Raw genomic sequence first — 15643 nt, 5'->3', positions numbered from 1 at the left:
CGAGGAGCATGGGCAGAGAGAATTTGAGAAAAATATTTTTACTCAGCAGGGACTGGGAACTTCGATTGCACTGCCTGGGAGAGTAGTCGAGGCAGGAAACCTCACAATCTTTCAGAAATACATGGCTGAACATTTAGACTGTCATATCATTCAAGACTGTGGACCAAGTGCTCAAAAGTGGGATGTGCCACGAGGTTAACACAGACCTTTGTATGACTGTCTCTTCACAGAGTTGAATTTGGAAAAACAAAGGTACCCATTTCAAGTTGACACAACCTTCCGACATTTCCCAATTTGACTTAGTTCAGTTTAATTTGATATTTTCCATTGAAACAAAGACACCATTGAGACAGAAAATTGAAAAAACCTTATTTTACTTGTATTTGTTCATTACATATGGACATTGCAAGCAAGACTAAATCCCTTGAGAATGTGGATGAGCTGCTTTCTTGAACAACTATAGTCCTCAAGGTAAAGGTACATTCAGTGCTGTTACGATGGAAATTCCAGGGTGGTTTTAACAAAGCAACCAAATAATTTCAAGTCAGGATGATGTGTGGGTTGGAGGGGAATTTGAAGGTGATGGCATACATATGCATCTGCTGCCCATCAACTCCTAGATGGGATGAGGACAGCAGGTGCAAGAGCACTGACAGTTGGAAATTCACTAGCATTCCACCAAGGGAATATGAAGTGTTACTAAATTGTGTATGCAATGTGTACCAATATGCTTTAATAGAAATTATGTATCATAATACAGATCTCTCCAATACAGTGTGTGTTTTAGGAAGCTGTAAAATTGGAAGTCTCAGGTTTGTTCTGATTGAATTAATCTTAGCTCCTCCTGGCTAATGAAAGCTTTGACAAAAACTGTTATATTAATCGTCTCACAGAACAGGAAGACACACTTTGTTAATAGGGCAAGACAAGCAATAATGAAAGGAACATTATATTAAAAGGGACCATCATCTGTTTTTCACCAAAATACTTCACAGTAAGTCAAGGGGACATTGAGTTGATTATGGATACTGAAATTCCAGCATTCCCAAGGTTATAAGATATTGAGCTAAGTGTTAATGTGTTGTGGCAAAAATATATGGCTAGAATCATTATGATGTCCTTGGCTCCCTCATCAAGGCAACTGCATGGATAATCAAAAGAGGGGTTTGTGTTGCGTTAGGAGGAGGATACTTACAGTATCACAGTCTTTCTTTCCATCGCGTTTAATTGGTTCATTTAAATCCTCTTGACTGCGGAAACTGAAGTTCTGGATGGCTTGTGTGACCCCACGAAGGGAACTATAAATTTCATCGGAGTTAAGGTTTTCTGTGTCATAATCCAACATGCTATAGATAAAACAGCCAGTGAGTAATCGGTTTATAATCCCTACCAAATCTAAAGCAGATAATACATTTAGAAAATATGACTGAAATACTTCAAAACATAGTAACACTGTCATTGAATGATATAACATAGAAAGGGACTATTCAGCCCATTGCGCTTGTGCCAGCATTTAATATTGCATTCAATTATTCAGAATAGGCAATAATTATTCAATTACGCTAAGTTTATGGCTCACTGCTGATCAATTATCCCACTGCTACTAAAAATGTTCAGCTGTGATGAGACATTCAAAATTGTGATGGTTCACATTCATAAATAAGTACAATGCTATTAGTTGAAAGAAGGATGAAAATTAATACAAAATTAGCAATGAATTAAAGCAAACAAATATTATAGCCACTCAAAACATAATGACAAACCATGCTAAAGCCCAAAATAAGAGTCGCCTGATGAGACAAGGCATTTTGAATAGATGTGGATGGGGCTTCGTTACCTGGGCGAGTAAGAACGCCGGAAGGTCTTGTGGGTAGGAACTGTGGGGATGGAGTGAGGCTGAGAAGGGGTGGGGGGATGCTTTGACAGCCCATCTGCACTCCAACCCCAGTATCGACTGCAGTCACAGTGTGGTCAGAGAAAGAGAAAGAACGAGAAAGGCAAAAAAGAGAAAGAAAACCATATTCCGAGTGGCTTTTGGTCATGCTTTACGGAAGAAAAATTTCAGAACATTAATAGAAGCAGAATAGCAAACAGAGAACACCTCATCCAAGCAAGCAGCAGCAGTGTTGATTTACTCTAGCCAATACCATACAAACATACAAGGGTGACAAGAGACTGCACAACATAAATATTTTAGACCTTCAATTAGGAAAATTTTAGGTGGGCTTTGTAAGCTTTTATTCCACTTGCTGAACTGGATTTTAGTACAGAATATTTTTTACGTATCACCTCATGATAGTAAGGAAGAAGGGACCTAGATTATTTTTGATAAAATATATTTACCAACACAAACCAGCATTTCTGCATATTTTAGTGTATGTCAGCCAACTTTCTACCTTCATGAATGCAGTGTTGCGTGGCAGAATTTTCCAACTCAGATGGCAGAAACAGACAATTAGATTAGATAAGATTCCTTACAGTGTAAAAACAGGACCCTCGGCCCAACACGTCCACACCGACCCTCTGAAGAGTAACCCACCCAGACTCATTTCCCTCTGACTAATACACCGAACACTATGGGCAATTTAGCATGGCCAATTCAGCTAACCTTTGGACTGTGGGGAAAAAACCCACGCAGACATGGTGAGAATGTGCAAACTCCACACAGTCTCCAGAGGCTGGAATTGAACCTGGGTCCCTAGCACTGTGAGGTAGCAATGCCAACCACTGAGCCACCATGCTGCCCCACAATACAAGTCCTTCAATCATAGAATGGGTACAGAACAAGGGGAGGTCACTTGGATGATCATATCTGTGCCATCTTTCTGAAAAGGCAACCTAATTTGTGCCACTCCCTTGATTCTTCCCCTTGGCCCACAAATTTGGAAAATGAAACGTTATACACTGTTCCATCTTATATTTCAGCTGCCAGTTGTCCACTGAAAGTGATCTGCTGAAGTATCAGGAAGGAAAATCAGCTGACGGTGGTGGGATTCAAATGTACACCTGCTGTGGAGACCAGAACTCTAATCTCACTCTTTCAAAGGCTCAGGCGCACTCAATAAACCCTAAACATCACTGCCCCTTTAGTTTGACTGTTTAACTAATTGTATCCTTGAAAGTACACTCAGTCAAAACACAAAGTGGGCTTGATGAAGACTTTAGTTCACTGGATTTTATCGGTTTAGAATACTAATCAATATTCCACTGCCATATCCACTTGTTTCTCAAATTTGGTTCAGTGTCCCATTGACATCCACAAATCTGAGGAACTAATCAAAAATACTGACCATATTTGAGTGAAACAAATAATTCCAAATTATGCTTCTAATATAAAAGTGAAAATTCTACATTTATACAAAACAAAGGGCAAAAGAGTATAAAAGTACTTTGTCAAGTTTATTTTCATGTCTTTGATTTTTGGTCAAGATCTTAGCTGCCCCAGCCAAGGCCTGCTACAAAATATCTCAAATGCAGCTAACTTTTTTAAAAAAAAGATTTTTGAGTTCTATGCCCCACAAGTACTCTAATTCACTGAATCTATATTCCTTTCACAGGATCACCATTCTGTACAGCCATCCTATGCCAAAGTCTTCACAAGTCTAAAAAGACTACCCAAAATTAAAACTAAAGTTTCTTAGTTCTTCGTGGGACACATCACATTGCCCATATTCTAGACCTCAGAACCATCTCTGGATTGTGCTTACTGATTAGTTTAACTGCTCAAACCACAAACTATGACATACTGTCAATTCAAAAATGAGATAATTAGTAAAGGTATACCTTTTCTCAAAACAGTACTTCGGTATTCTGCAAAATATTGCATTACAAGACACCCACAAGAAATAGAAACATTTGTCAGAAAGCTGTTAAACAAAGCAGAACCACAGGAGATGGTGAGGACGGCAAATGCTGGAGAAGTCAGAGTCGATGAAAGCAGAATAGGACAGGCAGCAACTGAAGAGCAAAAGAGTCAACGTTTCGTGCATAACCCTTCATCTGGACTATAGGCATTTTGGCACAGAGCGAAGTGATCCAATTTTTGTCAATTCTTTGCTATAGGAATATGTTGGTGTATGGTAATGGCTCTGAAATGGTAATCTTGGATTCTGCATTAAGTTCCATCCAATGTTATTACATAATATTGGATATATATAAAAAAAGAGTCCAGATGTGATTGTAATGCAGACAGATTGTTATTCCGGCCAACTAGCCAACGTAACTTATACCTACTCCTATCATGCAATAAACTACATCTTGTTAGGAATTGCCTGTTCTTTAAGATTCACTAATAGTTAATTCTTTGCTACTGTTAAAGAAATGCACTTTTAGACGCAACGTAGAAAGAAGAAAAGCACTCTACTCCAACCTGGGAGTGGTTAATTCTGCAAACACCAACATAGTGATCAATGATGGGCAGCACGGTGGCACAGTGGTTAGCACTGCTGCCTCACAGCGCCAGAGACCCGGGTTCAATTCCCACCCCAGCAACTGTGTGTGGTGTTTGCACATTCTTACTGTGTCTGCGTGGGTTTTATCCGGGTGTTCCGGTTTCCTCCCGCAGTCCAAAAATGTGCAGGTTAGGTGAAATGGCTGTGCTAAATTGCCCGTAGTGTTAGGTAAAGGGGTAAATGTAGAGGAATGGGTCTGGTTGGGTTGCTCTTCGGAGGGTCGGTGTGGACTTGTTGGGACGAAGGGCCTGTTTCCACGCTGTAAGCAATCTAATCTAATCTAAATGTGCTTAAGTAAAAAGAAAATGGTGGAAAAATCTATTCAACCTAGAAGAAATAAATTTCAGACAACAAGTGAATTTGACACATTAAATACTTTACTGTGTTCAGATAATTTCAATGTGGAGTGAATGATCCATCTCAGCTGCCTACTGAGGTGCCCAGCATCATCTAACTTGACCACACCCTATCCAAGCTGTTCCAGTGCCGTTACAACACTGGCATCTGCGCAACAATATGAAACGTTGCCCAGTTATGTCCTGTGCTCAAAATCAGGTGAAGTCAAACCCAGCCAAGTACTGCCCAATCAGTCTACTCTTAATCAGCAACAAATGATGGAAGGGTTAATCAACTCTGTCATCAAACAACAGTTGCAAAGAATAACCTGCTTACTCACACTCAGTTTGTGTTCTTCCAGGGCCACTCAGCTCCTGATCTCATTACAGCTTTAGTCCAAACATTGACATGAGCAGAACTCCAGATGCGAGGTAAGATTGACTGCCCTTGATGTTAAGATTGCATTTCATGGCGTACACACAAAGCAGCCACATTGAAAGTTGAGCCAGTGGAAATGAGAAGGCCAACTTTCCACTGGTTAGGGTTGTACTTAGCACAAAGGAAAATGGTTATGGTTTTGGAAGGTCAATCATCTCAACCTACATCATCACTGTAAGAGGTCCTCAAGATCGTGTCCTCAAGATAGTCCTCAAGACCATATCATATACAGCTGCCTCACCAATGGCCTTCCTTCCATCCTAAGGTCAGAAATGAGGTTGGCCACTAATGATTGAATAATATTTAGCATCATTCACAGCTCCCCGATTACTGAAGAAATGCACGTTTGTATGCAGCAAGATCTGGACAATATCTCCAGGCTTGGGTTGGAAGGTTGCAAGTAACACTGGAGTCACACAACATCAGTGAACCTTCAACCTTCAACAACAGAGAAATTAACCTTTGCTCCTTGACTTCCAATGGCATTACCATTGGCGAATACCTCAGTAAACTCCAAAGATACAAGAGCATGTCAAATGATATGCATTCAGTGGCCTAGCAACTTATTATTTGTCTCCTAGTGTCTGCTTTCTATAAGACACAAGTCAGCAGTGTGGTGGAACACTCTCCAATTGTCTAAATGATTGCAGCACCAACAACACTCAAAAAGTTCAACACCATCCAAAATAGAATGATACCCCATCTATTATCTTCAACATTCACTCCATTTTCTAGAAATACACAATGGCAACAGTGCAAGATGCACTGCAGCAACTCAATGTTTTCTGATAGCACCTTCCAAACCTGCAATATCCAGCACTTAGTAGGACAAGGACAGCAATTGCAAGGAAACACCATTAACTGCAAGTTCCCCTCCAGGCAACACACTATCTTCACTTGGAATTATAAAATCGTTCTTCCACTGTTGCTGGGTAAAACAACTTGGAACTCCACCCCTAATAACACTGTGGATGCTCCCAAGAACTGCAATGGTTCAAACTTCTCCATGGTGATTAGGATGGGTAGTAAATACTGGTCTCACCATGATGTCCACATTGCATTAACGAGAAACAAATTGTTTGTCTTAACAAATTGTAGTATATCCCATGATAGCAATAGGTGCAGGTTACACTGGCTAGTTCAATTTAATCACCATCTGGGAACAGTAATGTCACATCTGTCTCCACTGAGATCTCAAACATCTTTCATATACCCCACCAAAGACTGATGTTCCAAAGATTATTCTTCAACAAGACCAGATTCCTATAGTTTTATTTTAAACCCACCCAGCTGTCTGGCAACATACGATCACAGCTGGTCCACTGAATGAATGACCTCACTGTACCATTCCTGAGGAGGTTCCTGATCCATACTAGTTGCCCTTGGGCCAAATGTGCTGTTTCTTTAAGACTGTTTCACCTTATAATTTTGTGTGGATTCCCCATCTTTTATAGAATCGAGATGGTGAGATTTGAGTCTTTTTCATTTTATCCTCATTGCTAATTCTGAAGGCAGTAAGCCACACTCCTGGGATGTGCTAGCCAGTTGGCTGGTTTGCGATATAGAGTGATGCCAACAGCATAGGTTCAGTTCCTACACCAATTGTTGAGGTATCATGAAGAACTTCCATTCTCAACCTTTCCCTTGGCTGAGGGATGCTGACCATCCCTCATTAGGCTCTGCCTAATGAGGGAGCAGCGCCATGGTCTGGTAGGACTCTGGCGATTTTACCTTTATAAAAGTCAGTGTTTTGGCTGTTAGGGCCTTGTGCTCAGTTTCTCCTTTTGACAGAGTTTCTCTCAGCAAGTTGATTATTTGTTCAGAACCAGAAATGGCAGCAAACTGGCTGAGACAGTCGTGAGTAAACTGTGATGTATTAGCTGATACATAGCCACAACAGGGATGCAATGCATAATGAATATTTCCTGCAAGACCTGACAACAACTACTGTGGTTTGATAACACTTTCACCTCTACCCATGACAAGAAAAGCCTAACCCAGGCCATCCACCAAATATAAATAGATCTGTTCCCTCCTGTTCCCATGAACTGGTGGGAAAATAGTGGGGATCATTGCCTTTTTCTATTCTGGCCTGTAAGTAGTGCAAGCTTCAGACAGTATGAGATTCTCAGTTCCCTTTGAGATTCCTGGCCTAATGTAACCATGTAACCATTAAAAATCCATCTCATTCACTCATAATTTCAGAGAAGAAACTTAGCTGTCCTTGCCTGGTCTGACCTTTGTATAAGATTAGGTAGTAATGTGATTGACGCACACTACGTCCTTGTGTCAGACAATTAGGTAGGTTTAAGTCATTTGGGACCTTCCTTTTTAGACTTGAGTTATTATATACCTGATTAAATGTGTTCAACTTTAAGTAATCCTTAAGTGTTTTATCCCTTTGCATCTGGCCTGAGTCTAACATTAACCCTTCGCTCAGTAAGGTGATACAGGTCACTATATATCCATCCCTTTTGAGGGCACTGCTGTATACAGCCAACCTAGTCTGAGAACTTAACAGGACTACAGTGAACTAAGTGAAACTAAAGAAAATTTTCTTTCTTGGTCTCTCTCTCTGTACACAAAACTCATTAAATCTAAGCTAAGCCTCAAAAACACTTAAAATAAATCAGTATAAATATAGCAATGCTTGCAGGCTAATGATTAACATCAGACATGCAGCAAATCCATTGGTTATGAACTCACAGCCCAGACTTAGAATAAAAAATATTGGAATATATATGCTATATAACATAGATATCAATATCACGCTGTTTATAAGTAATGCCTTTGAGTGAAAGAGTGCAAATGAACTGTTTGCTTTAACTCTTTTTTTCCAACTTGATCTTTTGCTATGTCGATTTAAAGTTAATCCACTTTCCTAACAGGAATTTTTAACTTTACTTTCAATCCCTGAAATGGCCGCTTTTTATCCAAAGCTTGAATTGGAACTATCCCTGGCAGTCACAAATCCTTAGAAAGGAAGGACTGATGGGTGTGACTACTGTTTTTGTTTAAGCTATTACACTGCTTCTGCTGTGCACCTTACTAGGTCTGAATTTAATGTTTTCGTCTGGAATGCTGTTTCTGCCTTTTTCCTTGCATGAGTTCCACTGATTGTTCAAGTCCTTGCAGCTGACTGACTTCTTCTCATGAAGAATCACTAATGGTTTATCCTGTATCACTGTTAGCCAAATAGACCCTTAGAATCTCTACAGAAAGGATGACTTGGCATGGAACATCACCCCAGATAACAATGCTTTGTGTTGATTTTAATAAGTTTCCATTGACTGCTGTGTTCTGGTTTTACTAAAGTGCCTTGCCACCTGTCAACTCCTACTTCTTTATACTGAGCAATGCTAAATTATTTATTCATAAATCAACAAATGTTGACTCTTCACTGACTCCTGGAATAAAACACTCTCCAGTCTGAGACACACCTATTTATCATAACTTTACCTATTGCCAGTCAACCAACCTTCTATGTGCACACTGCAACATTTGACTTGAAAATGAATGGTTGAAGATCACTAACCACCTGAAGGCAGACCTTACTGGACATCTTTTGAAAAATGCAGATACATCTACTTTAGTTCCTCTGTCCATTCAAGATTATTTTTTCAACATTTATAAATGTGTCAAATATGACATTTTTAACATATCACTGTTGACTACACCTGAATAACTCTCCTTTCAAAAAACATTTAACAGTTGTATCCTTAATTATGAATACCAAGAGTTTGATCCCAAATGATAATCGATTAATTGATTTAATTATTCAGTTCATCCTTCCACGATGAACCAGGGCATTGAACAGTCTGTTTAATTGGTGGATTTAGTGCCCTACTGGTACTATTATCCACTTTTATGTATTTCAAGACATCCAGCACTTCCTACTCTGTAATATGGACATTTTTTAAGACGTCACCATCTATTTCCCCACATTCTATATCTCCCATGTCATTCTTCACAGTAACATTGATACAAAATACTCATTTAGTATCCTCCCTATCTCCTCCGGCTCCACACTTGGGTTGCCTTGCTATTCCCTCCCTAGTTACCCTTTTGTCCTTAATGTATTTATAAAACCATTTGGATTCTCCATAATTCTACTTGCAAAAGTTATCTCATGTCCCCTTTTTGCCCTCCTGATTTCCCTCTTAAGTATATTCCTACTGCCGTTATACTCTAAGGATTCACTTGATCTCTCCTGTCTATACTTGTCACATGCTTCCTTCTTTTTCTTAACCAAAACCTCAATTTCTCTAGTCACCCAGCATTCCCTATACCTACCAGCCTTTCCTTTCACCCTAACAGGAATATACTATCTCTAGACTCTCGTTAGCTCACCTTTGAAGGCTTTTCCAGTCACCCCTTACCTGTGAACATCTGCCCCCAATCAGCTTTTGAAAGTTCTTGCCTAATACTGTAAAAATTAGCCTTTCTTCAATTTAGAACTTCAACTTCTAGATTCGGTCTATCCTTTTCCATCACTATTTTATATCTAATAGAATTATGGTCGCTGGCCCAAAGTGCTCCCCCACTGACACCTCAGTCCCCTGCCCTACCTTACTTCACAAGTGTAGGTCAAGCTTTGCACTTTCTCTAGTAGGTGCATCCACACACTGAATCATAAAAATTTCATGTACACACTTAACAAATCCTCTCCATCTAAATTCTTGACTCTATGGCAGCCCCAGTCTATACCTGGAAAGTTAAAATTCTCTACCATGCTCTCTCTTGTTAAAAACGCCATTCCCCCTCCTCTCTTGCTCCCCTTTCTCTCCTTCCTATAGTGTTTGTATTCTGGAACATAAAGCTGCCAGTCCTGCCCATCCCTGAGCCATGTTTCTGTAATTGCTATGATATCCCAGTCCCATGTTCCTAACCATGCCCTAAGTTCATCTGCCTTCCCTGTTCGGTCTCTTGCTTTAAGTAAATGCAGTTTAATTTGTCAGTCTTACCTTGTTCTCAGCTTTGTTCCTTCCTGCCTTGACTGTTTGACTCACTCCCTTTCCCAAGTGTTCTCCAGTGTCAGATTGATCCCTTTCCTCATTATTGCCCTGGGTCCGATCACCCCACCACCCCCACCCTATTAGTTTAAATCCTACCAAGCAGCTCCAGCAAATCTCCCTGCCAGTATATTAGTTCCCTTTCAATTCAGGAGCAAACCATCCTTCTTGTACAGGTGACTTCTACCCCAGAAGAGATTCCAATGACCCGAACATGTGAATCCCTCTCCTGTGCACCAGTTTCTCAGCCATGCATTCATCTGCTCTATTCTCCTATTCTTACTCTCACTAGCTCATAGCACCAGGAGTAATCCAGATATTACTACCCTAGAGGACCTCATTTTTAACCTCCTGCCTAACTTTCCATATTCTCCCTTCAGAATCTCATCTCATCCTTTTCCCTTCGTATGTTGATGGTTCCAATGTGCACAATGATGTCCTGCTGGTTCTTTTGGCCTTTGAGAACATTCTGCACCCTCTGAGAGATCCTTGATCCTGGCACCAGGGAGGCAACACACCATTCTGTTTTTCACTGCTGGTCACGGAATTGTGTTCAAGAAGATTCGATTCCCTACAGTGTTGAAACAGGCCCTTCGGCCCAATCAGTTCACACCAACCCTCTGAAGAGCAACCCACCCAGGCGCATTCCCCTGACTAATCCACCTAATACTATGGGCAATTTAGAATGGCCAATTCACCTAACCTGCACATCTTTGGTCTGTGGGAGGAAACCGGAGTACACGGAGGAAACCCACGCAGACACGGGGAGAATGTGCAAACTCCACACAAACAGTTGCCCGAGGTGGGAATTGAACCCAGGTCCCTGGCGCTGTGAGGCAATAGTGCTAACCATTCAGCCACTGTGCCATATGCATTTCTATGTATGTCTATGCATTTGAGTAGAGAGTCCCCTATTACAATTGATCGCTTGGAACCTGGCACACCCCTCATTGCATTAGAGCCTGTAGCGATACCAGAAACTTGGCTGTACATGCTACATTCCCCAGAATCCATCACCCCCTACATTTTCCAAAACAGCAGTATGAGATGGGGATTGCCATAGGAGACTCCTGCACTATCTGCCTATCCCTCCTATTTTTCCTGGAGTTAACCCATCTACTTGACTGTATCTGCAGCTTTTCTCCCTTTATATTACTGCCATCCATCAGACCCCTAGCACTTGTAAATTCCACATTGCCTCTAACTTTCGGTCTAACCGATCCATGTGGTCTGATAGGAGTCACAACTAAACACATTTACTGCAGACATAATCATCAATAACATGGAAACTCTCCTTTACCTCCCACAGCTGATAGGAAGAGCATATGACTCTTTTAAAGGCCATCTTTGCTCCTTCATAATCTACAGACCCAGAAATTAGCACCGATGTTTTGCCCTGAAAAACACTACTCCAGGTTGACTTAGTAGCTCTGATTTATATTTTTAAAAAACTTTAACCAAGAAACAGATTTCAATAAAACATTAGCAAGAAAGAACCTACTCTTAAGTACTTCTGACTTACAGCAAGGTTAACTACAAAACTATGAACTTATCTGTTCCTATGCTGGTTCCTCCAAGGTCAGTTATGAATTTCTCTGTATGTTAACTTTTCCTAGACGGAGTCCAATGTCCAGGGATACATGAACTCAAACAGCAAAGGCAGTAACTTTGCAGATTCACTGCTGTGTCAGTTAGCATGTTTCTTCCTCTCTCTCTCCTGACCATGTGCTTGCTTTCTTTGTCTGCCTTTCCTCCTTATAAAAGTGCTGTTGTTTTGACGTTTTGCAGCCCCCCCCCTCCATTCCAAAACAATGCAACAGCATATAGAATAGTAATTGCTGCTTCTGCAATTCAAGGAAATCACTCCAACATCTAACAACCTCATAAAAAGAGAAGCTCTTACAGCCACAAACTTTTCCTGTCCTCCGTCTTGGATTACACAAATTTAAATTGATTTGATAAATTAAGGCCAGAATCTCAAATTGCGTCTTTAATGGTTTCTTTCAACAGTCAAATCTAAAAGTTGCTGGGAACAAGATTACTGAATGTGAACATTTTGATTTTAGAACAGGAGTAAAAATTGCATATAAATTAGGAGAAGTAGGACATTCAGCCCTTCAAATCTGCTCCCCTATTCCACAGGATCATGGCTGATTTGACTGTAATCTCAAATTTGCTTTCCTGCCTATCCAGTAATCCCTCATTCCCCTTGCTAAACAAGAATCAAACCACTCTTGTACAAATTTTCAAGGACTCTTCTTCCTGTGGTGGAAGTACAGTTCCATAAATTCATGACCCTCAAAAAAGTTTTTAAGTGACCCTTCGTTCTATATATTCTCATAAGAGGGCACATTACCCATGTCAAGACCCATCAGGATCTTATGTTCCAATCAAATCTTCCTGGACTCCAGTGAATAAAAGCCTCACCTAGCTAGTCCAACAAATCTGTCATTCCAGGTCTGAACCACCTCCAACACATATACATCATTCCTTAAATAATGTGACCAGCACTGTGCTCAGTACTCCAGTCTCACCAGTGCTGTGCATTACTGAAGCATAACCTCCCCATTTCTGTATTTAATTCCCCTCACTTTAAATGATAACATTCTGTTAGGTTTCTCAATTACTTGCTGTTGCAGAATATTGCGATTCATGCACAAGGACTCCCAGATCCCTCTACATCTGAGCAAACTCTCAACATTTAGATAATATGTATATTTTTCAGTAAGTTATAATTGTCTTAAAGTGAGCCAAGGAATGAAAGCAAATACCCATTTCTAGTTCCCCCTGTCATTAAGTACTCAGTTTGTACCCTGAATATACCATCGAAGGAGCTAAATGCTCTGGAAACTAATTTACCTTGGTGGCAAAATCAAAGGGTGCATTCTCTCAAAGTCAACACTTCTGAAAAAAAAAAGTTTTTCACAAATACAAAGACTGGGCAAAGTAATCAGACTCATTAAATTACAGTATTATCATGCTTAAATGTGAAATTTTTAATTGAGAGAGAACTCTGTAGAATCAACTTTACTATCTTACAACAGCAATCACTTAGAATGGGAAGAAATAATTTAATCTTTGGCCTTTGTTGAAAACAATCTGAACGAAAATGTTATTAAATTGTTGCAGGACAGAGACAAATTTACATTTAGTGAATGCAAAATAAAATTTTCACATCGCTGATATCAAATTTGGATGAGGGACAAATAATTAACGATGTGAAAATATCACTTTGTCCTTAATGTAATAGACCATTATTAGACTTTAAATACTTAAATCTTTGAAAAATCGAACAACCCAATACAACGTGTGTTCATTTGGAAGAATGGTATGTGCAGAATTCACTTTATAAAGTATGAAACAGTTCTCTGATCCTTTTAATAGTTCTGACATTTAAAGTGTTATGGTGTCAGCTTAACTCCAGCCAAGCCAGCAACTTGCAGATTCAATCCCATTCCAGGATTTCAATACTTAACCTGAGCCCTTGAATGCATTACTGAGCAACTGCTGCATTGTTAGAGCCCCTAACAGCATCTTTACATCTTACTTACCTATTAAGGCTGTTGTGAAAGTTCCATGGCAAGAAGTTCCCTAGTATCTTGGCCAATATTCATAATTAAACCAAATAAGATTAACTTATATTTGAGGCATCTACTGTGTGCAAATTAGCTGCTTTGTTTGCCTTAAGTACAATAGTGACCAAAGTTCAAATAAATAGTCACAGTAGCAAAACACCATGGGTAACCTTGCATTTATACTGCACATTAATGTCCAAAAATTGTTGAAACGTTGAAAGAAATCAGAGAATCAAATTGACAAGTTGTTCTTATTTTCAGTTCAAAGATTTAGCAAATCGAGTGTTGTGGGAAAACGTAAGATCAAGTTTGTTGGTGACTTCATGAATAGTGCTGAGATAGCTACTCTCTGTGCAAGCTTGATGCCAAGGTAGGCTATACCAAAACTCCCCGAGAAAGTGGCCAACCGGATCAAACTGTCTCACTGTATAGTATGAAAATACATGAAAGGAGTTATATCCATCACTTTTGGTCGTGAACAGCACTCTGTCTACTTTAGATTACCATGGAAGGGGAAGGTGCCTCAAAAATTTGAACAACTGGGGAAGCTAGCTGTCTCATGATTCATTTACTGCGAAGTAGCAACAAGGTTTTTTTTCTCCAACAGGATGCGTCCAGCATGCCAAAGAAACAGCTTGCCTGCCACACAAATCAGTAATGTAATACACATGTTTCAGTATCAGTGTGCTGCCAGCTATTTAAGCCTTACATCTGAATGACAGACGGATCATAACTGTTCTTGCTGCATCTCTATGACAATGATAGCCCAACCAATCAGCACTTTTTTTCCATGTTGTACAAATTGGTGTCCCTCTTTACAAATCTGTTTCTTGTGCATTGATGAAACCAAAATGATAAGTTTAACATTTTGCCTCTGTTTAATAATGTGTGTTCAGTATACAGGTGCAACATGTAATTAGGAAAGCTAATAGAATGATATTGCTTGGAAGGATTGGATAGCTATGTAGGGAGTTAAAAATCACACAACACTAGGTGATAGTCCAACAGGTTTAATTGGAAGCACACTAGTTTTTGGAGCGCCGCTCCTTCATCAGGTGATTGTGGAGTCCACAATCACCTGATGAAGGAGCGGCGCTCCAAAAACTAGTGCGCTTCCAATTAAACCTGTTGGACTATACATCCCAGTCCAACATCAGCATCTCCAAGTCATAAGTAGGGAGGTTATACTTCAATTGCACATGGTATTGGGAGGCTATATCTGGTGCACTGGTTTCTATGTCCTTATTTCAGGAAGGATATAGCTGGGTTGGAAGCAGTGTAGGGGTGATTTACTCAACCAATAATAGAAATTGACAGATTGATGTTTGAAGAAAGGATGGAGAAGTTAGGCTCATATCTGTTAAGAGTTTGGAAGAGTGAGATGCAACTTGATTGAAATGTTCAAGATACTGAGAGTGCTTGAAAGGATGGATGCCAACAGGCTGTTTTCTCTTGTGGGGAAATATAGCACTCGGGGGTTCAGTGTATAAAAGTTAGGAGTTAGCCATTATAGACAATAGGTGTAGGAGTAGGCCATTCTGCCCTTCGAGCCAGCACCACCATTCATTATGATCATGGCTGATCATCCTCATCAGCATCCTGTTTCTGCCTTATCCCCATAACCCTTGATTCCACTATCCTTAAGAGCTCTATCCAACTCTTTCTTGAAAGTATCCAGAGACTTGGCCTCTACAGCCTTCTGATTCAGAGCAGTCCATATACCCACCACTCTCTGGGTGAAGAAGTTTCTCCTCAACTCTGTTCTCAATGGCCTACCCCTTATTTTTAAACTGCGTCCTCTGGTTTGGGACGCACCCATCAGTGGAAACAT

General features: G+C 40.1%; 1 protein-coding gene across 8 annotated transcripts in view; it reads right to left on the bottom strand.

The window, feature by feature from the left end:
• clasp1a (cytoplasmic linker associated protein 1a) overlaps positions 1–15643 on the bottom strand; it is a 303132-nt gene that overhangs the window by 35360 nt on the left and 252129 nt on the right. For 4 of the 8 annotated variants that reach the window (XM_072579859.1, XM_072579858.1, XM_072579860.1 and 1 more), the window contains 2 exons: positions 1838–1954; positions 1196–1346 (listed from right to left, as the gene is read on the bottom strand). In XM_072579859.1, coding sequence (XP_072435960.1) covers positions 1196–1346; positions 1838–1954 — 268 coding nt within the window. The remainder of the gene's footprint in view (positions 1–1195; positions 1347–1837; positions 1955–15643) is intronic. The other 4 variants (XM_072579862.1, XM_072579864.1, XM_072579861.1 and 1 more) reach the window with 1 other exon arrangement.

Source organism: Chiloscyllium punctatum, chromosome 10 (assembly GCF_047496795.1).
Source record: "Chiloscyllium punctatum isolate Juve2018m chromosome 10, sChiPun1.3, whole genome shotgun sequence".
Classification (NCBI taxonomy): Eukaryota; Metazoa; Chordata; class Chondrichthyes; order Orectolobiformes; family Hemiscylliidae; genus Chiloscyllium; species Chiloscyllium punctatum.
This window is presented reverse-complemented; position numbering and strand designations above follow the sequence as displayed.